At 40.7% G+C, this 24461-nt stretch overlaps 1 protein-coding gene across 1 annotated transcript in view; it reads right to left on the bottom strand.

Annotated features, from left to right (window-relative positions):
* The window catches only part of MID1 (midline 1), a 152716-nt gene that overhangs the window by 41339 nt on the left and 86916 nt on the right, over positions 1-24461 (bottom strand). Inside the window, exon 4 of the mRNA XM_068962019.1 lies at positions 7976-8083. Coding sequence (XP_068818120.1) covers positions 7976-8083 — 108 coding nt within the window. The remainder of the gene's footprint in view (positions 1-7975; positions 8084-24461) is intronic.

The following is a 24461-nucleotide window of genomic DNA, read 5'->3' as shown; positions in this document are numbered from 1 at the left end:
AGTTGGGTTTCATAAAACTTACTTCTCTATGTGTCCGTGTGTCAGTGCTGGATTTGATGTATTTTTTACTGTGGGTTTCAGTAAAAATGAAAGAAAAAAGAAAAGAAAACCACTTTCCTAAGTTAGTTCACAAACTATGGTCTATGGACCATATCCAGCACAAAACCTGTTTGTGTAAATAAAGTTTTATTGGCACAGGGCCACATGCATGTATTTATGAATCATTTATGGCTGCTTTCACACTATACCATTGGGCAGTGGTGAGCAGTAATGTCAGAGCCTACAGGTCACAGCTGAAAATATTTATTATACCTGGCCCTTTACAAAGTTTGCTGACCTAAATGACTCTAATCAGATGGCCATGATTTGGATCACATTATATGAAGCATGCAATTCATGGGGTCGCAAAGAGTCGGACACGACTGAGCGACTGAACTGAACTGAACTGATATGAAGCACTGTCCTACATGGTACCACACTTCAGGATCAGACACTGAGTATTTAGCAAAATATGAATGCCTTCATTAGAAAACACCTTTTAAAATATATTACTTAATTTTTTTCCAAGTTGGCAGTGTTCTTTTTTCCTTGGGGAAGTGTGGCTGAATGTTGTAATTTGTGGAGTTTACTTCCACAGTCATCATGGAAATACTTTCTTTGTTGGAATCTCCTTTTACTGGGGACATAGGCCTATTTATATCAATTTACTTGCTGTTTATTTTACCTTACAAATGCTTTTAAAAGTGGCCCTTTATTTTTCTTTATATTTTAAGAGCTTTTATTATCTACATAGGGTTCTCACCCCAAAATTGTTTGGCCCAAACCATTGATCCTCAATTAACAGAAGTATCTTAACTGACAATGACTGTACTGAGCATTTTTATAAGGCTATACAAAAGCCCTTACATGGACTCCAGGGTAATTACCAGCAATTCTGGAGACTCAGAGCACATAAAAGTAGTGATGAGAAGGGACCCCCTTTTGTTTTTAGCTGCAGCTTTCTCAGATATGTGTCTGAACATAAGTATATCGTTTGCTTAACCTGGAGTCTGCTGTCAGCTTTTCATGTGTTGATGTGTGGATGTGAAATTTATCCCCCACTGATGAAGAAATAAGCCCGCTCTTTCTTGGGGAGTCTCAGAGCTTGAGACTCTTTAGTCAGTACAAGCATAAAGGCTGTTGAGCTATTATTTCAAAGAAGGTGCAATGGTCTGAGGGAAGGAATAACCAGTCTGTGCTAATGGGTAACAGCATCACTGATTGGCAGCCTTTCCCAACCCTTCCCACGCACCCCACCCCCCACCATGGTTGGAGGATATGCAGTGAATTTGTTTTCTCTGGGTCTAGGGCATTATGACTGGCACTAAATACAGAGGCAAAGTCAAGAGGTGAGTCAGATTAACCTTTGTGGGCTCCATGATTCTGCCTTCAGCTCCCCACTTCTAAGTGCTAGTTCGAGCGCCTCTCTGGATTGCATGTCTTCAGACTTCCCAGTTACCACCCTGGACACCCTCACTGGGCCCCAAGCCCATACTTGGAGATGCTGGGCAGGGAGTTGGCATGCATGTTTTTCTTTTCTTTAAAACGTCTCTCTGACACCCAATTCCCTGGCCAGGGACTTAGTCACTGTGAACTCCCCGGTTAGGGATGAACTAGTCCTTGGTCATGTGCCAAGGTAGTAACTCAATGAAAAGCTGAACTGGGCCCTCATCTTTCTTCTGAGATCACGTCCCTGGGCAAACATGCATTTTTAAGAAGGAATACATGTCAAAAGTACAATTTTTCAAGTCATATGACCAATGTTGCCATACATACCACCAGCGTTAGCAAATGTCAGTGTTTTCATCATATTAGCATAGGATTTTTCAGAAGGCAGTGAAATATTATTGATGACATTGAAGCCCTTGAATGTCCCTCCCTAATTCCATTCATGTCTCTCTCTAGAGGAAAACACACTTCTGATGACTCCCAAGCATGCTAATGTATATTTGCCTCAATAGTGTATGCAATTTTTTGTAGTTCATCAAACTGTATATTTCTTATTCTCTATGAATCATTATAAACCTTTCTTCTCTTTCTGTGATTCGTCCATATAAATATTGCTTTTAATTTCATTGCTTTTAATTTCTGAAGACTGTTCCATGGTATAAAATACACAAGTTCAGTTCAGTCATTCAGTTGTGATCAACTCTTTGCAACCCCATGGACTGCAGCACACCAGGCCTCCCTGTCCATCACCAACTCCCAGAGCTTGCTCAAACTCATGTCCATCGAGTCATGAATGATACCAGCCAACCATCTCATCCTCTGTCACCCCCTCCTCCTCCTGCCCTCAATCTTTCCCAGCAGCAAGGTCTTTTCCAATGAGTCAGTTCTTCATATCAGGTGGCCAAAGTATTGGAGCGTTAGCATCAGTCCTTCCAATGAATATCCAGGACTTATTTCCTTTAGGATTGACTGCTTTGATCTCCTTGCTGTCCATGGGACTCTCAAGAGTCTTCTCCAACACCACAGTTGAAAAGCATCTGTTCTTCGGTGCTCGGCCTTCTTGGTCCAGCTTTCACATGCATACATGATTACTGGAAAAACCTGGTATTCCCATCTCTGTAAGAATTTTTCAGTTTGTTGTGATCCACACAGTCAAAGGCTTTAGTGTAGTCAATAAAAGAGAAGTAGATGTTTTTCTGGAATTCTCTTGCTTTTTCTGTAATCCATTGGATGTTGGCAATTTGATCTCTGGTTCCTCTGCCTTTTCTAAAACCAGCTTGAACATCTGAAAGTTCTCAGTTCACATACTGTTGAAGCCTGGCTTGGAGAATTTTGAGTATTACTTTGTTAGCATGTGAGGTGAGTGCAGTTGTGTGGTAGTTTGAACATTCTTTGGCATTGCCTTTCTTTGGGATTAGAATGAAAACTGACCTTTTCTGGTCCTGTGACCACTGCTGAGTTTTCCAAATTTGCTGGCATATTGAGTGCAGCACTTTCACAGCATCATCTTTTAGGACTTGAAATAGCTCAGCTGGAGTTCCATCACCTCCCCTAGCTTTGTTCATAGTGATGCTTCCTAAGGCCCACTTGACTTCAGACTCCAGGATGTCTGACTCCAGGTGAGTGATCACACCATCGTGTTTATCTGAGTCATGATTTTTATATAGTTCTTCTGTGTATTCTTGCCACCTCTTCTTAATATCTTCTGCTTCTGTTAGGTCCATATCATTTCTGTCCTTTATTGTGCCCATCTTTGCATGAAATATTCCCTTGGTATCTTTAATTTTCTTGAAGAGATCTCTAGCCTTTCCCATTCTATTGTTTTCCTTTGTTTCTTTGTATTGATCACTTATAAGTTAGTTGTCATAAAACAGCTTTACTGAAATACACTTAATATAGAAGAAACTGCACATATTTCAAGTACAAATCAGATTAGTTTTCAAATATGTGTAAACCCATGAGAGAGTCCCCATTTTCAAGGTAATGAATATATATATATCAGAGAAGGCAATGGCACCCTACTCCAGTACTCTTGCCTGGGAAATCCCATGGGCGGAGGAGCCTGGTGGGTTGCAGTCCATGGGGTCGCTAAGAGTCGGACACGACTGAGCGACTTCCCCTTCTCTTTTCCCTTTCATGCACTGGAGAAGGAAATGGCAACCCACTCCAGTGTCTTGCCTGGAGAATCCCAGGGACGGGGGAGCCTGGTGGGCTGCCGTCTATGGGGTCGCACAGAGTCGGACACGACTGAAGTGACTTAGCAGCATATATGTATGTATGTATGTATGTATCATACCCCCAATTTTCTTCCTGCACCTTTGTCATTTATCCTGCCCACCCCTCTGTCACTCATCCTTAAGCATTCACTGATTTGTTTTCTGCCACTGTAGCTAATTAGAAAGAGTTGTTTCTGGAATTCTGTATGAATATACGCATGCAGTATATACTATTTTCTGTCTGGCTTTTTTCACTTATGATTCATGTTGTCACATGGGCTTCCTTGCTGAATAGCGTTGTATGGAAATGTCACTAATCATTTCTGTATTCATCTATTGATAACCTTTGGGTCATTTGCAGTCAAGGGCTATTGTTGTTGTTTAGTCATTAAGTTGCGTTTGACTCTTGCAGCCCCATGGACTAGCTCACTAGGCTCCTCTGTCCATGGGGTTTCCCAGGCAAGAATGGGTGGGTTGTCATTTCCTTCTCTAGGGAATCTTCCTACACAAGGGATCTCCTACATCTCCTACACTGGCAGGTGGATTCTTCACCACTAGTGCCACCTGGAAAGCTACTACCCTTAATATTACCATGAAAATTCATGTCCAAGTTTTATATAATCATCTACTTTCATTTTTCTTGGTAGACACCTAAAATGGCTGGATGGAAGGGTACGTGTATATTTAACTACTGAAGAAACTGTCAAACAGTTTTCTAAAATACAGTTTCCATTCTTAGAACCATGTGTGAGTTATAGTTAATCCACATTCTTACCAGCACTTGGCATAGTCCATCTTTTTAATTCAACCATCCTAAGAGGTAAGTAGTTGTATCTCACTGAGGTTTTACTTTGCATTTCCTTAATGACTTAATGATTTTGACCATCTTTTCATGTGCTTATTTGCCATCCTGATACCTTCTTTGGTAAAGTAGCTATCCAAATCTTTTATCTGTTTTGGTGAAGGGGTCATCTATTTCCTTAATCATGAGTTTTGAAAATCTGTTATATATTCTGGATACATGTACTTGGTTAAATAAATCATTTAAAAGTATTTTTTCCTAATGTGTGGTTTGTCTTTACCCTCACTTAAGATTGCCTTGAGAAGTTTTTACTTTTGATAATATAAAATGTATAATTATCTCTTTAGTTTATAAATATTTTTTTATGTTTTTGCCATTGTATATAACCTTGGGCCAACCCAAGGTCACCAAGATGTCCTCCTGTGTTTTCTCTTCTAGAGTCTTCATAGTTTTTACATTTAAGTATATGACCCATGTATATTTAATTTTTGTATGTAGTGTGAAGTACAGATCAAGTTACCTATTCTTATGTGTAGAGTCTCCCCCTGTGGAGGCTGAAACTCAGCTTCCAAAATTGCCTTCCAGCTGAGTTTTCTTTGCAACTTCAGTGTAGACATTTTCCCCTCCAAAACTTCTAATTTGTTGTTTTTATATCTATTTTTTCTTATTTCCTATCTTCCTTTTTTGTGGTTTCACAACTTTTTGCTCTTCTAAGATAGAAGTTATTCCTCTACGGATCTCTTTGAACATCTAAATATTTTCCCATCAAATTCCTTTCATCTGAGGTGAGAAAATGTCTTTGTTGATTTTGTTGGGGGTGTTTTAGAAATTCAAGATGTCTTTATATGCTTTGGAATTGTGGTTTGGGTTTCAGTCATTCATAAGTTTTTTCCCTCCCTCACTCAGCTTGCTTAGCCTACCCTGTCTGTCTTAGTCACCCTCACCTCATCCTTGGGGGTCCTCATGCAGGAATCTTGTATTATCCCTGCATTGCTGAGGCTCTCGCATTTTGTGTAGGCATCAGAAACAGTAAGTGCAGAGCCAGGCTCCAACCCAACCGACTTGCTCCAGACTCCCAGGCCTGAAGTTTGCCAAAAGCTCAGACCCAAGGTGGAGGCTGGCAAGAAACTTTTGTCAGTCCCTTTCTGTGAGCTGAGAAGCCTTATCTCATTTGGGGCCTAGCTATGTGTCTCTTTGCTTTTCTCTTTTACTATGTTCTGGATCACAGACACATTCAGGGCAGAGTGGGTACACCAGGGCATGAAGCCCACGTATCATCATGGCTGGGACTGGGGACACCCTTTTGCTACTTTGATCTAGTTTATAAGTAAGGGAAAGGAGGACCTGCTGGCCAGGAGGTTGTGGTGGAGTCACTGCAGGCTGAATAAGGGCCCCCAAAGATGCCCACATCCTAATCCCAGGAGTTTAAAAAAAATGTGACCTTACATGTTCCTTTACACAGGAGTCTTGGCAGATGTGACTAGATTCAGAATCTGGAGCTGGGGTTATCTGGGTTATCCTGGGTTATCTGGGTGATCCCAATGTAATTATAAGGGTCCTGATGAGAGAGAACCAGGAGAGTCTGTGCCAGAGAAAAGAGATCTGGGTGGGAAGTAATGCTCAGAGTGATGTGATGAAGAAACCACCAGCCAAGGAATGGGGGTGGCTCCTATAAGCCAGAAAATTAATGAATTCCACTGTACACCTTCAGAAAGAAACAGCACTGCTGAAATATTGACAGGAGCCTAGTTGTGACTGGTTTTAGACTTCTGAAGGTCAGATAATAAATCTGTGTTGTGTTAAGCCACTAAGTTTGTGGTAATTTGTTTGAGTAGCAATAAGGAAGTAATGTGTATTAAGAGCTGATCCCTGCACATGACCATGTAAGGGCAAACAAACTGCCTTCCATGTGCATATTAATAATTAATTACAGTTGTTTTCAGGCTCTCATGTGTCTGAGAACCTGGAAGATGTCAGGTATTAAGAAATATATACATGGTGCCTGATGATGGAAGAGGACACAGATCCAATACAGATTCCAGACTGACAGTATAATTTCTATGTGAGGTAAGTAATTGTTTAACACATCTCAGTCCATCCTTGGCCAGGGAATAATTAAAAAAAAAACAACAACAAAACCTCATTTTGTACAGGAGTATAGCTGATCAACAATGTTGTGATAATTTCAGGTGAACAGCAAAGGGATGGACTCAGCCATATGTATACATGTATCCATTCTCCCCCAAACTCCCCTCCCATCCAGGCTGCCACGTGACATTGGGCAGAGTTTCCTGTGCTGTACAGAAGGTCCTTGTTGGTTATCCATTTTAAATATAGAAGACTGTACATGTCCATGCCAAACTATCTCAAGTCAGAGAATAATTTTATACTATTTTGATAATTCACTGGAACAGCTTCAAGACCTATTTGATTTCACTTTAACGTTTATGATCATCATCACAACATACATGTATAAATGTTTTTCATTCTACATAGACAAAGCAGTCTGGAACATTATACAATGAGAAGTACCTTTCAAATTTTGTAGAAAACCGAAGAGCATAGACATTTGCGTTTGTAATCTCTATATACTACTTAATTCTTGCTGATTGGATTTAATTATACATATTTCCTTATAGTTATGAGCACTAATAAGAGAAATTCAAGAACTGATTTGATCATGAACAAACTTTTTTATTTTTAAATATTTACAAAATTGTCTTGAGGGTGGCAGAGAAATGGGATAAAGCAGATCAAAAATCTATCAATACAAATATGACTACTTTAAAAATAGAATAAAGTGATTCTAGAGTTACCAACATTTTGAAATAAATTTTGAATAAGATGGCCATAAAGAATATAACTTAAACTGGTGAATTGCTTTTCGAATATAGGGGACTGTAAAACCATGGGAATTTCAGACATATGAACATTAGAAAAGAAGTACTATTAATAGATCCACAAAGGTGTTTATGATACAGTACAATGACAGGAGTTTTGCCACCATGAAATGACACCTGTCTAAATTCCCTCAGGGACATGAGAAAGCACTTCATAATTTCTGTAGATAAAGACTGACTTATTTAAACATTTATTTAGTGCTGTGTTAAGTGCTGGGATACAGCAGTAAATGTGAAATGAACTCTTCTCTATGAAACCCATCTTCTCCCAGAGAAAAGAGACAGAAAACTGGGGCTCTAATATACCAGAGCTCTGGGCTGTGCCCTGGAGTTGGGTCATGGAGCAGCCTTTGCATTGCAGGTATGTTCAGGAGACCATCATACAAAGAAAGGGTGGAGCAAAAATTGGCCCACGAAGGGGCTTTGACCTACATCCTAAAGACTTAAAGAGTACAACCACAGAAAATACAGAAAAAGGAGGCATTGAGTATTTCTTAAGCGATTGGTGTGCATGGAAGTATATTTTCTCCAGGTAGAGAATTTGAAACCTTCTGCCCTAGAAATCATACCTTTCCTTCTTTGATCTTGGTTCCAATGATTTGTCGTCTTTGCTGAATGATCTCAATAAGAAGATCACATTCCTCCATCAATTTGGCTTCTTGACGTGATGCATTGACCTATGGGATAGATAAAATGGTGAGCATTAATTTAATGTTTGTTTTCCATTAAATGCTCCTTTTTAACATGTAGACTAGTAAATTTCTATTAATTGCTGGAAAGATACTTTATTTAAAAATTTATTGAGAAAAAGTTGCTGTACAATCGTATATAAGTTAGGTATACAATATAGGGAGTCACAATTTTTAAAGGTTATACTCCATGTCTAGTTATTATTAAATACTGGCTATATTCCCTGTGTTATACAATATATCCTTGTAGCTTATCTATTTTATACATAGTAGTGTATACCTCCTGGGTTGGGAAGATCCCCTGGAGAAGGAAATGGCTACCCACTCCAGTATTGTTGCCTGGAGAATCCCATGGACAGAGGAGCCTGGCGGGCTACAGTCCACAGGGTCACAAAAAGTCCAACACAAGTGAGTGAGTAACACACTTTCACAGTTTATACTTCTTAATCCCCTACTACGTCTTCCCTCTCTCCACTGGTACCCACTAGTTTGTTCTCTAAATCTGTGACTAAAAGATGTTTTCAATGTCAATTCTTCTTCCAATTATGCAGGGATGGCAAATATAAGACTTACATGTCTACTCCCTACCTTGCATCCTTGGAAAACATTTATTAGCTATCTCTTTTTGCTAAGCCATGCTCAATCTCAGGATCGTTCTTAACACACCATGTATGTAGCTATTACCAATTAATTGAAAATTGATATTTGCAATTCCTGTTTTTATATTTTGAAGGGAAGTGCAGTTTGAGGCTACTAAACAAAAGTTAAACTAATACTGTTCTTTTATGGAGGATAGATTATGATCAATATCTTTTGGACACATTTTCCAAAAGCAAGCTAGCAAGGTGGTATCATATTTATTTAACTTGTCTTTTATATACAGATGCAAACTTTGTGTTTAGTCACTATGAAAACATCGAAAAGGAAAAGGATGGTTGAATATTCTATAAATCTTATGACATAATTTTAAATGTTATCGCTGGAAATCTGGGGATCTACCATGAAAGCCTGCCATTCTGCTGGCAAGGTCGATCATTGTCAAATGGCTTGATTTGAAGTTTGTAAGGCTCACTGTATGCAAGAAAGGGTTAACATTAGCTCATTCTTGGCAACTGGGCTTGGGAAATACTGCGCACATGCTGTGTCCTCCACCTCATGATAATTCTGAAATGTTATTCATAGAGACCCAAAAACCACAGCTGTGGGAGATGGAGATAGGATAGGCCTGAGTTTTATGATTTTAACACAGCACAGGAGAAGTGGCTATGCTGTTATGAAGAATGCCAATAGACCATTGATGATTCCAGTATAACTCAGGGAGGAGACAGGGCCCAGACATGTAGCCCTTTTGATTGGGCATACTTTATTTAACTAGAGTAATTTCAATCTCTATGAGTGAGATAAACTGGAAGTGGGGTCAGGAGTTCTTGTCATTCCTTTTGACTTCACAATGAATTTAATAACTGACAACAACCGAGCTGCGAAAAGGATGGCAGTCTATTGAAACCATGGACCCATTATGATGGAGAAAGTGAAATTTGTGGAAAATAGCACCTTACACTTGAAAAATATCTCCTGGCATGACCCCTAAGAGCTAAGCTGTATTTGAACATGAACATACAATCAAGGTAAATCTGATCGGAGGCAAGCTCCTTGTAGGGGTTTTTGGGTGTTGTATGACATGAGGCATCTATTCCAGGTACCTGGAGCCATATTTAACACAGAATAGACATTCAAAAACTATTTGTTCAACGAATAGATAGTGAAAATGACCTTCCAACAAGAAACAAGGTAACATATAATCAGGCAAGTAGGTATCCTGGTATACTGCAAGTAGGTAATATGCAGGTATTGAACGTGGTGGTTTCCTAAGACTGTGTAGACACAGAAGTACGTCATCATGATTCTTTTTAGGGGGAGGGTATAGATCTTTCTTATAGCCTTATTGAAATATTCTTTGTATATCATAAAATTCACCCATTTAAAGTGTACAGGTTGTGGGTTTGAGTGTACTCAGAGTTTTAGAATCATCATCACAATCTAATTTTAGAAAATTTTCCACATCCCCTAAAGAATTCCATACCCATTTGCAGTAACTCCATATTCTGACTACCTACTCTATTTGAGGGCATAGATAACCACTAGTCTATGATCTGTCTCTTTATGCATTTGCCTGCTCTCTACATTTCATATAAATGGAATCAAACAATATATGATCCTTTTCGGTCTGGCTGATTTCACTTAGCATAATGTTTTCAAGATTGCTCCGTGTCATACCATGTGTCAGTACTTCATTCCTTTTAATGCCAAATATTATTACAGAAGTAATACACCACATTTTGTTTATCCATCCTCTAGTAGATGGACATTTGGGTTGCTTCTATTTTTTGGTTACTTAGAAACAGTATCACTGTGAACATTCATGTATAAATTTCTGTGTGCACATATGTATTCATTCTTCTTGAGTATAGAAGAATTCCTGGGTCACACGTCAACTCTGTGTTTAACTTTTTGAAGAACTGCCAAACTGGTTTCCCAAAGGGCCGCATCATTTTAGATTCCAAGAACAAGTATGTGCGGCTTCCAGTTTCTCAACATCCTTGTCAACACTTGACACTGTCTGTCTTTTCTGTTTTATTCATCATAGTGGGTGTGGAGTAGCATCTTATTGTGGTTTTGAGTTGCATTCCCTGATGGCTAAAGATGTTGAGCATGTTTTCATGTGCTTATGGAACATTTGTGTACCTAATTCAGAGATGACTATTCAGATCTTTTGTTCCTTTTGTAATTGGGCCATTTACCTTATATAGTTAAATTCTATGATTTCTTTATATAGTTTGGGTACCCAGTCCCTTATTAGCTATGTGATTAGCAAGTGTTTTCTCCCATTCTGTAGGCTGTCTTTTCATTTTCTTGATGGTAACATTGGAAGCACAAAAGGTTTTAATTTTGATGACATCTAATTGATCTACTGTTCTATTGTCACTTGTGTTTTTGGTATCATAGCTAAGAAACCTAATCCAAGGTTGTGAAGATGTATGCCTCTGTTTTCCTCTGCAAGTTTTATCTCTTACATATATATCTGTGAGCCATTTAAAAATAAGTTTTATGTATGGTGAGAAATAGGGGTTCAACTTTATCCTTTTGTTTATGGATATCCAGTTGCTAAAGCACAAAAGACAATTCTTTCCTCCATTGCAGTATGTTAGCACCTGGTCAAAAATCAACTGGCTATACTCTGAGGTCCTTAGCTTTTGACATTACTGCTAACATATTCTCTGCTTAAAGATTTTTTTCTAGTTTTGACTAAACCTAGTGAGACCATCAGAGAAGGAAATGGCAACCCACTCCAGTGTTCTTGCCTGGAGAATCCCAGGGACGGGGGAGCCTGGTGGGCTGCTGTCTATGGGGTTGCACAGAGTCGGACATGACTGAAGCGACTTAGCAGCAGCAGCAGCAACATGGTAGGCAAAGTGTGAAGTTTCCAAATTTTTATAACACGACCAATCTTCCATTCTAACAGGTACAATAAAGTGATTTGAATGCTACCCTATATTTCTAAACTCTTTCCACTACAAAGAAGTTTTCCACAGTAGTGCAGTTTGATGTGTTACTTCAAAAATGCTAAAGATTTGATTGGACTTCATTTTTATATAGACTATTAAATCAAATATGGCAGGGTGTATGGGTTGCCTGTAGTGTGTACAGGTGTTTCTAAATCTTGGTTTTGGTTTGGAAGCTGGCCGCTCCTGGTTATGATTTTACCTTTTATGTCTGCTTCTGAAACCTGTGCAACATCACAGGAAAAGAAATGCAAATCAAAACCACAATGAGATACCATCTCAAAGGGGTAAGAATGGCCATCAACAAAAAATCTACACAAAATACTGTTGGCAGGCATGTCAACTGGGACAGACTCTTGAATAAATAAAGCACTGTCAAGAAAATAAAGTACTTATTAGTAAATTGGGGTTCAATTGAATTAAATTGGAGGAGAAATAAAAAGTATTTGAAATCAGCTTGTGCTACTGCAGAGAGGCAACCGGAACACTTGATTAAGGAAACTCTCCTTAGCTCTCTTTAGAACACTATATGTGTCACAGCAAGTAAGTAGTTTCCTTAGCTCTCCTTGCAACACCTGTATCTGTCAGAGTACCTAAGAAACTAAGTAACTCTCCTTAGCCTTCCTTAGCTCTTCTTAGAACACTATATGTGTCAGAGTAAGTAAGAAACTAAGTAGTTCTCCTTAGAACACTATACATGTCAGAGCAAGGAAGTATGTCTCCTTAGCTCTGTTTAGAACACTGTGTGTCAGAGTAAGTGTCCACAGCTCTCTGTAGACCACTGTATGTATCAGAGTAAGAAACTAAGTCAGTCTCCTTAACTCTCCTTAGAATACTGTATGTGTCACAGGAAGTAAGTAACTGAGTAAGTATCCTTAGCTCTCCTTAGAACACTGTATCAGTTCAGTTCAGTCGCTTAGTCGTGTCCGACTCTGCGACCCCATGAATCGCAGCATGCCAGGCCTCGCTGTCCATCCCCAACTCCTGGAGTTCACTCAGACTCATGTCCATCGAGTCAGTGATGCCATCCAGCCATCTCATCCTCTGTCGTCCCCTTCTCCTCTATATGTGTCAGAGTAAATAAGTAACTAACTCTCTTGGCTCTCCTTAGAACACTACATGTGTCAGAGTAAGTAACTAAGTCTCTTAGCTCTCTTTAGGGCTCCTTAGAACACTCTATGTGTGAGAGTAAATAAGTAACTAAGTATGTCACTTAGCTCTCCTGAGAATACTATATGTGTCAGAGTACCTAAGTAACTAAGTCTCCTTAGACCTCCTTAGCTCTCCTTACAACACTGTGTGTCAGAGTAAGCAAGTAAGTCTCATTAACTATCCTTACCTCTCCTTAAGACACTATATGTGTCAGAGTAATTAAGTATGTAAGTAGGTAAGTCCCCTTCTCTCTCCTTAGAACACTGTACATGTCAGAGTAAGTAGGTAAGTAACTCTCTTAGCTCTTCTTGAAAAAGTGAAGTTGCTCAGTCGTGTCTGACTCTTAGCGACCCCATGGATGGTAGCCTACCAGGCTCCGTGATCCATGGGATTTTCCAGGCAAGAATACTAGAGTGGGCTGCCATTTCCTTCTCCAGGGGGTCTTCCCAACCCAGGGATCGAACCCAGGTCTTCTTAGCTGCCTGCAATACACTATATGTGTCACAGTAAGGAAGTAACTTAAGTCTCTTAGCTCTCCTTAGAACACTATACATGTCACAGTAAGTAAGTAAATAAATAAGTCTTCTGAGCTCTCCTTAGAACACTATTTGTGTCAGAGTAAGTATGTAAGTAGGTAAGTCTCCTTATCACATAATGTGTCCAAGGAAGTAAGTATGACTTTGTAGCTCTGCTTAGTTCTCCTGAGCTCTCCTTAGAACACCCTGTGTCAGAGTAAGGAAGTATGTGGCCTTAGCTCTGCTTAGAACACTATGTGTCCGAGTAAGTCAGTCTCCATGGCTCTCCTTGGAATACTATGTGTGTCAGACAAAGTATGTAAGTCTGCTTAGTTCTCTTTAGCACGCTATGTGTGTCAGTGTAAGTCTCCTTAGCTCTCCTTAGAACACTATATGTGTCAGAGTACCTAAGTAACTCTGTAAGCCTCCTTAGCTCTCCTTAGAATGCTCTATGTGTCACAGTAAGTAAGTCACCTCTCTTAGCTCTCCTTACTTTTGCTTAGAACACTATGTGTCAGAGTAAGTAAGAAAATAAGGAATTCTCCTTAGCTCTGCTTAGTACACTATGTGTCAGAGTAAGCTCTCCTTAGAATACTGTATGTGTCAGAGAAAGTAACTAAGTCTGCTTAGCTCTCCTTAGAACACTATGTTTCAGAGTAAGTAAGTAAGTCTCCTTGGAATACTATATGTGTCAGAGAGAGTCAGTCAGTTTGCTTAGCTCTCCTTAGCACACTGTGTGTCAGAGTACATAACTAAGTAGGTAAGTCTCCTTAGCTCTCCTTGGCTCTCTTTAGAACACTATAGTAGTCAAAGTAAGGAGGTAGGTAAGTCTCCCTAGCTCTGCTTTGCTCTGCTTAGTTCTCATGAGGTCTCCTTAGAATGCTATGTCTAAGAGTAAATAAGTAAGTCTCCTTAGCTCTCCTTAGAACACTATACTTGTCAGAGTAAGCAAGTAACTAAGTAAGTCTTCTTAGCCCTGCTCAGATCACTATGTTTCAGAGTACGTAAGTCTCCTTAGCTCTCCGTAGAACACTGCGTCAGAGTAAGTAACTAAGTAAGTCTGCTTAGCTCTCCTTGGCTCTCTTTAGAACACTGTATGAGTCAGCGTAAGTAAGTAAGTCTTCCTATCTCTGCTTTGCTCTCCTTAGTTCTCATGAGGTCTCCTTAGAACACTATGTCTAAGAGTAAATAAGTAAGTCTCCTTAGCTCTGCTTAGAACAGTGTGTGTCAGAGTAAGTAAGGTCGGTCTTCTTTGCTCTCCTTAGAACATTATATGCATCAGCGTAACTAAGCCAGTCTCCTTAGCCCTCCTTATAACATTGTGTCAGAGTAAATATGTAAGCAACTAAGTAAGTCTCCTTATTACTCCTTAGAACACTATCCGTCAGAGTAAGTAAATCTCCTTAGCTGTCCTTAGAACACTATATGTGTCGGAGTGTGTAAGGAACTATGTGTCAGAGTGTGTAAGGAACTACGTAAATCTCCTTAGCTCTCCTTAGAACACTGTATGTGTAAGAGCTATTAAGTAACCAAGTAAGTCTCCTAAGCTTTCCTTAGCTCTCATTCATTACCTCTTTTCAGAACAATATATGTGTCACAGTAAGTAACTAAGTCTCCTTAGCTCTCCTTAGAATACTATGTGTCAGAGTAAGTAACTCTCCTTAGCTCGTTTTAGAACACTGTATGTGTCAGAGTAAGTAAATAAGTAGGCAAATATCCTTAACTATCCTTAGCTCTCCTTAGAACACTGTATGTCTCAGAGTAATTAAACATGTAAGTAGGTAATTCTCCTTAGCTCTCCTCAGAACACTATATCTGTCAGAATAAACAAGTAACTAAGTAAGTCTTAAGCTCTCCTTAGCACACTGTATGTGTCAGAGTAACTAGGTAACTAAGTCTCCTTTATCCTCCTTAGCTCTCCTTAGAACACTATGTTTCAGAGTACATAAGTCTCTTTAGCTCTCCTTAGCACACAATATGTGAAGGAAAGTTACATGGCTCAAAATAGCCAGGAGTTAAAACTCCCCTCTGGGTCCTCCCCACCATTCTATGCAAAACAAAGAAGTCTCTCACCCGAAGGGAAAAAAAAAAAATGGACATTAAGGTTGATCACGCCCAGCTCCCAGCCGGTCCAGCCTCTGGCTGATCTCCAGAATTCCTTGCCCCAGCGGTTTAAGAGATAACTACTCCAAACGACCTTGGAGAAGAAGAACAGGGCCCCTTAAGACAGTAGCTTTCCACATATACGCCTATATATACTTACTCTCTTCTTGGGTTAGTGCGGCAGCTCACTATCTGACTGCTGCCCCTTCTCGCCTCATTAAAGGTGATCTGTTCCTGTAAAGTGTGGTCTCCTTCTTTTTCTGAACCTTGCCTTCTCTAACTCCCTTACCCTACAATGTCTGTCAGAGAAACTAAGTGAGTCCTTAGCTCTTCTTAAAACACGATATGTGTCAGAGAAAGTAAGTAACTGAGTCAGTCTCCTTAGCACACTATATGTCTCAGGGTAGGTAAGTAAATCTCCTTAGCTGTATTAGAATACTCTATGTGTCAGAGTAAGTAACTAAATCTGCTTAGCTCTCCTTAGCACACTATGGGTCAGAGTAAGTAAGTAGTTAAGTCTCCTTAGGCACATTATGTGTTAGAGTTCGTAGGACTCCTTAGAACACTATATGTGTCAGAGTATCTAAGTAACTAAGTCTCCTTAGCCCACCTTAGCTCTACTTAGAATGCTATCTGTGTCAGAGTAAGTCTCCTTAGCTCTCCTTACCTTTGCTCAGAACACTATGTGTCACAGTAATTAAGTAAGTAGGTAAGTCTCCATAGCACATAATAGTCCAAGGAAGTAAGTACGTAAGGATGACTCTGTATCTCTGCTTAGCTCTCCTGAGCTCCCCTTACAAGAGTATCCATCAGAGGAAGTAAGTAACAGTATGACACATAGTACTTACTTTCTCTGACACATACAGTGTTTTAAGAAGAGCTAAGGACTCAGTTAAAACACTATATGTCTCAGAGAAAGTAAGTACTATGTGTCATACTGTTACTTACTTTCGCTGATGGTTACTCTTGTAAGGAGAGCTCAGGAGAGCTAAGCAGAGATACAGAGTCATCCTTATAGTGTTTCAAGAAGAGCTAAGAATTCAGTTCTGGAGAAGGCAATGGCACCCCACTCCAGTACTCTTTCCTGGAAAACACCATGGACGGAGGAGCCTGGTAGGCTGCAGTCCATGAGGTCGCGAAGAGTCGGACACGACTGAGCGACTTCACTTTCACTTTTCACTTTCATGCTTTGGAGAAGGAAATGGCAACCCGCTCCAGTGTTCTTTCCTGGAGAATCCCAGGGATGGCGGAGCCTGGTGAGCTGCCATTTATGGGGTCACACAGAGTCAGAAATGACTGAAGCGACTTAGTAGCAGCAGCAGCAAGGACTCAGTTTCTCAGACACACATTGTAGGGTAAGGGAGTTACAGAAGGCAAGGTTCAGAACAGTATGAAAAAGGAAAACGAGAGGACACTGAAAGAGGAGCTCCCCAGGTCGGTAGGTGCCCAATATGCTACAGGAGATCAGTAGAGAAATACCTCCAGAGAGAATGAAGGGATGGAGCCAAAGCAAAAACAATACCCAGCTGTGGATGTGACTGGTGATAGAAGCAAGGTCCAATGCTGTAAAGAGCAATATTGCATAGGAACCTGGAATGTTAGGTCCATGAATCAAGGCAAACTGGAAGTAGTCAAACAGGAGATGGCAAGAGTGAATGTTGACATTCTAGGAATCAGCAAACTAAAATGGGCTGGAATGGGTGAATTTAACTCAGATGACCATTATATCTACTACTGCGGGCAGAAATCCCTTAGAAGAAATGGAGTAGCCATCATGGTCAACAAAAGAGTCTGAAATGCAGTACTTGGATGCAGTCTCAAAAACGACAGAATGATCTCTGTTCGTTTCCAAGGCAAACTGTTCAATATCACAGTAATCCAAGTCTATGCCCTAACCAGTAACGCTGAAGAAGCTGAAGTTGAACGGTTCTATGAAGACCTACAAGACCTTTTAGAACTAACACCCCCAAAAGATATCCTTTTCATTATAGGGGACTGGAATGCAAAAGTAGGAAGTCAAGAAACACCTGGGGTAACAGGCAAATTTGGCCTTGGAATGTGGAATGAAGCAGGGCAAAGACTAATAGAGTTTTCCCAGAACGCACTGGTCATAGCAAACACCGTCTTCAAACAACACAAAAGAAGACTGTACATGAACATCACCAGATGGTCAACACTGAAATCAGATGGATTATATTCTCTGCAGCCAAAGATGGAGAAGCTCTATACAGTCAGCAAAAACAAGACCAGGAGCTGACTGTGGCTCAGATCATGAACTCCTTATCACCAAATTTAGACTCAAATTGAAGAAAGTAGGGAAAACCGCTAGACCATTCAGGTATGACCTAAATCAAATCCCTTATGATTATACAATGGAAATGAGAAATAGATTTAAGGGCCTAGATCTGATAGATAGAGTGCCTGATGAACTATGGACGGAGGTTTATGATATTGTACAAGAGACAGGGATCAAGATCATCCCCATGGAAAAGAAATGCAAAACAGCAAAATGGCTGTCTGGGGAGGCCTTACAAATAGCTGTGAAAAGAAGAGAAGTGAAAAGCAAAGGGGAAAAGGAAAGATATAAGCATCTGAATGCAGAGTTCCAAAGAATAGCAAGGAGAGATAAGACAGCCTTCCTCAGTGATCAATGCAAAAAATAGAGGAAAACAACAGAATGGGAAAGATGAGAGATCTCTTCAAGAAAATTAGAGATACCAAGGGAACACTTCATGCAAAGATGGGCTCAATAAAGGACAGAAATGGTATGGATCTAACAGAAGCAGAAGAGATTAAGAAGAGGTGGCAAGAATACACAGAAGAACTGTACAAAAAAGATCTTCATGACCAAGATATTCACGATGGTGTGATCACGCACCTAGAGCCAGACATCCTGGAATGTGAAGTCAAGTGGGTCTTAGAAAGCATCACTACGAACAAAGTTAGTGGAGGTGATGGAACTCCAGTTGAACTACTTCAAATCCTGAAAGATGATGCTGTGAAAGTGCTGCACTCAACATGCCAGCAAATTTGGAAAACTCAGCAGTGGCCACAGGACTGGAAAAGGTCAGTATTCATTCCAATCCAAAAGAAAGGCAATGCCAAAGAATGTTCAAACTACCACACAATTGCACTCATCTCACATGCTAGTACAGTAATGCTCAAAATTCTCCAAGCCAGGCTTCAGCAATACGTGAACCGTGAACTTCCAGATGTTCAAGCTGCTTTTAGAAAAGGCAGAGGAACCAGAGATCAAATTGCCAACATCCGCTGGATCATGGAAAAAGAAAGAGAGTTCCAGAAAAACATCTATTTCTGCTTTATTGACTACGCCAAAGCCTTTGACTATGTGGATCACAATAAACTGTGAGAAATTCTGAAAGAGATGGGAATACCAGACCACCTGACCTGCCTCTTGAGAAACTTGTATGCAGGTCAGGAAGCAACAGTTAGAACTGGACATGGAACAACAGATTGGTTCCAAATAGGAAAAGGAGTACGTCAAGGCTGTGTATTGTCACCCTGCTTATTTAACTTCTATGCAGAGTACATCATGAGAAATGCTGGGCTGGAAGAAGCACAAGCTGGAATCAAGATTGCTGGGAGAAATATCAATAACCTCAGATGTGCAGATGACACCACCCTTATGGCAGAAAGTGAAGAGGAACTAAGAAGCCTCTTGATAAATGTGAAAGAGGAGAGTGAAAAAGTTGGCTTAAAGCTCAATATTCAGAAAACGAAGATCATGGCATCTGGCCCCATCACTTCATGGGAAATAGATGGGGAAACAGTGGAAACAGGGGAAACATTGGAAACTTTATCTTTTGGGGCTCCAAAATCACTGCAGATGGTGATTGCAGCCATGAAATTAAAAGACGCTTACTGCTTGGAAGGAAAGTCATGACCAACCTAGATAGCATATTCAAACTCAGAGACATTACTTTGCTAACAAATCTCCATCTAGTCAAGGCTATGGTTTTTCCTGTGGTCATGTATGGATCTGTAAGTTGGACTGTGAAGAAGGCTGAGCGCCGAAGAATTGATGCTTACGAACTGTAGTGTCACAAAGAGTCGGATTCGACTGAGGGACTGAACTAAACTGAAGTGAAGTAAGTAAATCTCCTTATCTCTTCCTAGCTCTGCTAAGCACATTACGTGTCAGAGTAAGTTAGTAAGTCTCCTCAGAACACTATATTGTCAGAGTTAAAGAAGTATGTTTCCTTAGCTCTCATTAGAACACTATATGTGTTAGAGAAAGTAAGTCTGCTTAGCTCTCCTTAGCACACTGTATGTGTCAGAGTAAGTCGCCTTACCTCTCCTTAGCACACTATGTGTCAGAGTAACTCAGTCAGTCTCTTTAGCTCTGCTTAGAACATTATATGTCAGAGTAAACAAGTCTCCATAGCTCTCCTTAGAACACTGTATGTGTCAGAGTAACAAACTCAGTAACTCTCCTTAGCTCTTCTTAGCTTTCTTTCAGTTCAGTTCAGTCTCTCAGTCCTGTCTGACTCTTTGCAACCTCATGAATTGCAGCACGCCAGGCCTCCCTGTCCATCATCAACTCCTGGAATTCACTCAAATTCATGTCCATCGAGTCGGTGATGCCATCCAGCGATCTCATCCTCTGTCGTCCCCTTCTCCCCCTGCCCCCAATCCCTCCCAGCATCAGGGTCTTTTCCAATGGGTCAACTCTTCGCATGAGGTGGCCAAAATATTGGAGTTTCAGCTTTAGAATCAGTCCTTCCAAAGAGCACCCAGGACTGATCTCCTTTAGAATGGACTGGTTGGATCTCCTTACAGTCCAAGGGACTCTCAAGAGTCTTCTCCAACACCACAGTTCAAAAGCATCAATTCTTCAGTGCTCAGCTTTATTCACAGTCCAACTTTCACATCCACACATGACCACTGGAAAAACCATAGCCTTGACTAGATGGACATTTGTTAGCAAAGTAATGTCTCTGCGTTTGAATATGCTGTCTAGGTTGGTCATAACTTTCCTTCCAAGGAGTAAGCGTCTTTTAATTTCATGGCTGCAATCACCATCTGCAGTGATTTTGGAGCCCCCAAAGATAAAGTCTGTCACTGTTTCCAATGTTTCTCCATCTATTTCCCTTGAGGTGATGGGGCCAGATGCCATGATCTTCGTTTTCTGAATGTTGAGCTTTAAGCCAACTTTTTCACTCTCCTCTTTCACATTTATCAAGAGGCTTCTTAGTTCCTCTTCACTTTCTGCCATAAGGGTGATGTCATCTGCACATCTGAGGTTATTGATATTTCTCCCGGCAATCTTGATTCCAGCTTGTGCTTCTTCCAGCCCAGCGTTTCTCATGATGTACTCTGCATAGAAGTTAAATAAGCAAGGTGACAATATACAGCCTTGATGTACTCCTTTTCCTATTTGGAACCAATCTGTTGTTCCATGTCCAGTTCTAACTGTTGCTTCCTGACCTGCATATAGGTTTCTCAAGAGGCAGGTCAGGTGGTCTGGTATTCCCATCTCTTTCAAAATTTTCCAGTTTATTGTGATCCACACAATCAAAGGCTTTGGCATAGTCAATAAAGCAGAAGTTGATGTTTTTCTGTAACTCTCTTGCTTTTTCCATGATCCAGCGGATGTTGGCAATTTGATCTCTGGTTCCTCTGCCTTTTCTAAAAGCAGCTTGAACATCTGGAAGTTCACGGTTCACGTATTGCTGAAGCCTGGCTTGGAGAATTTTAAGCATTACTCTACTAGCGTGTGAGATGAGTGCAATTGTGTGGTAGTTTGAGCATTCTTTGGCATTGCCTTTCTTTGGGATTGGAATGAATACTGACCTTTTCCAGTCCTGTGGCCACTGCTGAGTTTTCCAAATTTGCTGGCATGTTGAGTGCAGCACTTTCACAGCATCATCTTTCAGGATTTGAAGTAGTTCAACTGGAATTCCATCACCTCCACTAGCTTTGTTCGTAGTGATGCTTTCTAAGACCCACTTGACTTCACATTCCAGGATGTCTGGCTCTAGGTGCGTGATCACACCATCGTGAATATCTTGGTCATGAAGATCTTTTTTGTACAGTTCTTCTGTGTATTCTTGCCACCTCTTCTTAATCTCTTCTGCTTCTGTTAGATCCATACCATTTCTGTCCTTTATTGAGCCCATCTTTGCATGAAGTGTTCCCTTGGTATCTCTAATTTTCTTGAAGAGATCTCTCATCTTTCCCATTCTGTTGTTTTCCTCTATTTTTTGCATTGATCACTGAGGAAGGCTGTCTTATCTCTCCTTGCTATTCTTTGGAACTCTGCACTCAGATGCTTATCTTTCCTTTTCTCCTTTGCTTTTCACTTCTCTTCTTTTCACAGCTATTTGTAAGGCCTCCCCAGACAGCCATTTTGCTGTTTTGCATTTCTTTTCCATGGGGATGATCTTGATCCCTGTCTCTTGTACAATATCATAAACCTCCGTCCATAGTTCATCAGGCACACTATCTATCAGGTCTAGTCTCTTAACTCTATTTTTCATTTCCATTGTATAATCATAAGGAATTTGATTAGGTCATACCTGAGTGGTCTAGTGGGGCTTCCTTGGTGGCTCAGATGTTAAAGCGTTTGCCTGCTATGCAGGAGACCTGGGTTCAATCCCTCGGTCGGGAAGATCCCCTGGAGAAGGAAATGGCAACCCACTCCAGTATTCTTGCCTGGAGAACCTCATGGATTGAGGTGCCTGGTGGGCTACAGTCCACAGTGTCGCAAAGAGTCGGACACGACTGAGGGACTTCACTCACTTGAATGGTCTAGTGGTTTTCCCTACTTTTTTCAATCCAAGTCTGAATTTGGCAATAAGGAGTCATGATCTGAGCCACTGTCAGCTCCTGGTCTTGTTTTTGCTGACCGTATAGAGCTTCTCCATCTTTGGCTGCAGAGAATATAATCTGATTTCAGTGTTGACCATCTGGTGATGTACATGTGTAGAGTCTTCTCTTGTGTTGTTTGAAGACGGTCTTTGCTATGACCAGTGCCTTCTCTTGGCAAAACTCTATTAGCCTTTGCTCTGCTTCATTCCATATTCCAAGGCCAAATTTGCCTGTTACCCCAGGTGTTGACTTCCTACTTTTGCATTCCAGTCCCCTATAATGAAAAGGATGGCTGAGAGGAGGTATCCCAAGCCTGAGGTCAAGGGCGGCAGCTGGGAGGAGCTACCCCATGCCCGAAGTCAGGGGCCGTGGCCGGGAGGAGCAACCCCATGTCCAAGGAGCGGTGGCTGCGCAGACACAGGAGAGCTGAGTGGAGCTACTCCAGGTTCAAGGTTGGGAGGGGTGGCCCTGAGGAGATACCCCTTGTACAAGGTAAGGAGCAGTGGCTGTGCTTTGCTGGAGCAGCTATGAAGAGATACCCCACGTCCAAGGTAAAAGAAACGCAAGACGGTAGGTGTTGCGAGAGGCATCAGAGGGCAGACACACTGAAACCATAATTAGAGAAAAGTAGTCAGTCTAATTACACGGACCACAGCCTTTTCTAACTCAATGAAACTAAGCCATGCCGTGTGGGGCCACCCAACATGGGCGGATCACGGTGGAGAGGTCTGACAGAATGGGGTCCACTGGAGAAGGGAATGGCAAACCACTTCAGTATTCTTGCCTTGAGAAACCGATGAACAGTATGAAAAGGAAAATGATAGTATACTGAAAGGGGAACTCCCTGGGTCAGTAGGTGCCCAATATGCTACTGGAGATCAGTGGAGAAATAACTCCAGAAAGAATGAAGGGATGGAGCCAAAGCAAAAACAATACCCAGCTGTGGATGTGACTGGTGATAGAAGCAAGGTCCAATGCTGTAAAGAGCAATACTGCATAGGAACCTGGAATGTCAGGTCCATGAATCAAGGCAAATTGGAAGTGGTCAAACAAGAGATGGCAAGAGTGAATGTTGACATTCTAGGAATCAGCAAACTAAAATGGGCTGGAATGGGTGAATTTAACTCAGATGACCATTATATCTACTACTGTGGGCAGGAATCCCTTAGAAGAAATGGAGTAGCCATCATGGTCAACAAGAGTCTGAAATGCAGTACTTGGATGCAATCTCAAAAATGACAGAATGATCTCTGTTCGTTTCCAAGGCAAACCATTAAATATCACAGTAATCCAAGTCTATGCCCGAACCAGTAATGCTGAAGAAGCTGAAGTTGAATGGTTCTATAAACACCTATAAGACCTTTTAGAACTAACAGCCTAATTAAGTCTCCTTAGCCCTCCTTAGAACACTATATGTGTCAGAGTAAGTAAGTAGGTAAGTCAGTAAGTCTCCTTAGCTTTCCTTACTACACAATATGTGTCAGAGTAACTAAGTCCTTAGCTTTCCTTCAACTGCTATATGTGTCAGAGTAACTAAGTCAACTAAATAAGTCTCCTTAGCTCTCCACCAGGAATAAAACCCATGACCCATGCATTGGAAAGCAAAGCCCTAACCCCTACAACCCCCTGGAAGTCCAAAACATGTTCTGCTTCCCTCCTGACTCTCCCAAATTACCCTGTTTTCTAGAATAGGTTGGCTCCCTGATAAAGTAGAGATATAACTCAGTTCCTATACATCATACAAGACTTAATCCCAGAGAGCTTTAGAGGATGACTGATGAGAACAAAGTATATGGAGTATGCAGATAAACTAGTGGATGTCACTTCTCTCATGACCTCACATACCACTTACCATACTCTTGTACAGTTGTCTCTTAATGGATGGGTCTATTTTTCCCACTAGCAGGTATACACTAATCTCCTACCATAATGCCACATTCATTCACTGTAAAAATGGTTGCTGAATAAACGCTGAAAGGTAAAAATGATATGTGGGAGCCTAAGAAACTTGTGATGTTAGAGAATTTTAGGAGACTTGTTCCTAGAATTTTAAAAGGATTTTAGAACTCAAATATTAACCAACATGTTAAAAATATATGACCCAAATCTATTAATGACACCATGTCCTGTTATCCCTGTTACAACTCCTGTTAATACTGTTATCTTTGTTTCTATGGTTATATATACTTCCTTCCTTTCTTT

The sequence above is a fragment of the Capricornis sumatraensis genome, chromosome X (assembly GCF_032405125.1).
Source record: "Capricornis sumatraensis isolate serow.1 chromosome X, serow.2, whole genome shotgun sequence".
Lineage (NCBI taxonomy): Eukaryota > Metazoa > Chordata > Mammalia > Artiodactyla > Bovidae > Capricornis > Capricornis sumatraensis.
Note: the sequence above shows the minus strand (reverse complement) of the source record. Positions and strands in the feature narration are given on the sequence as shown.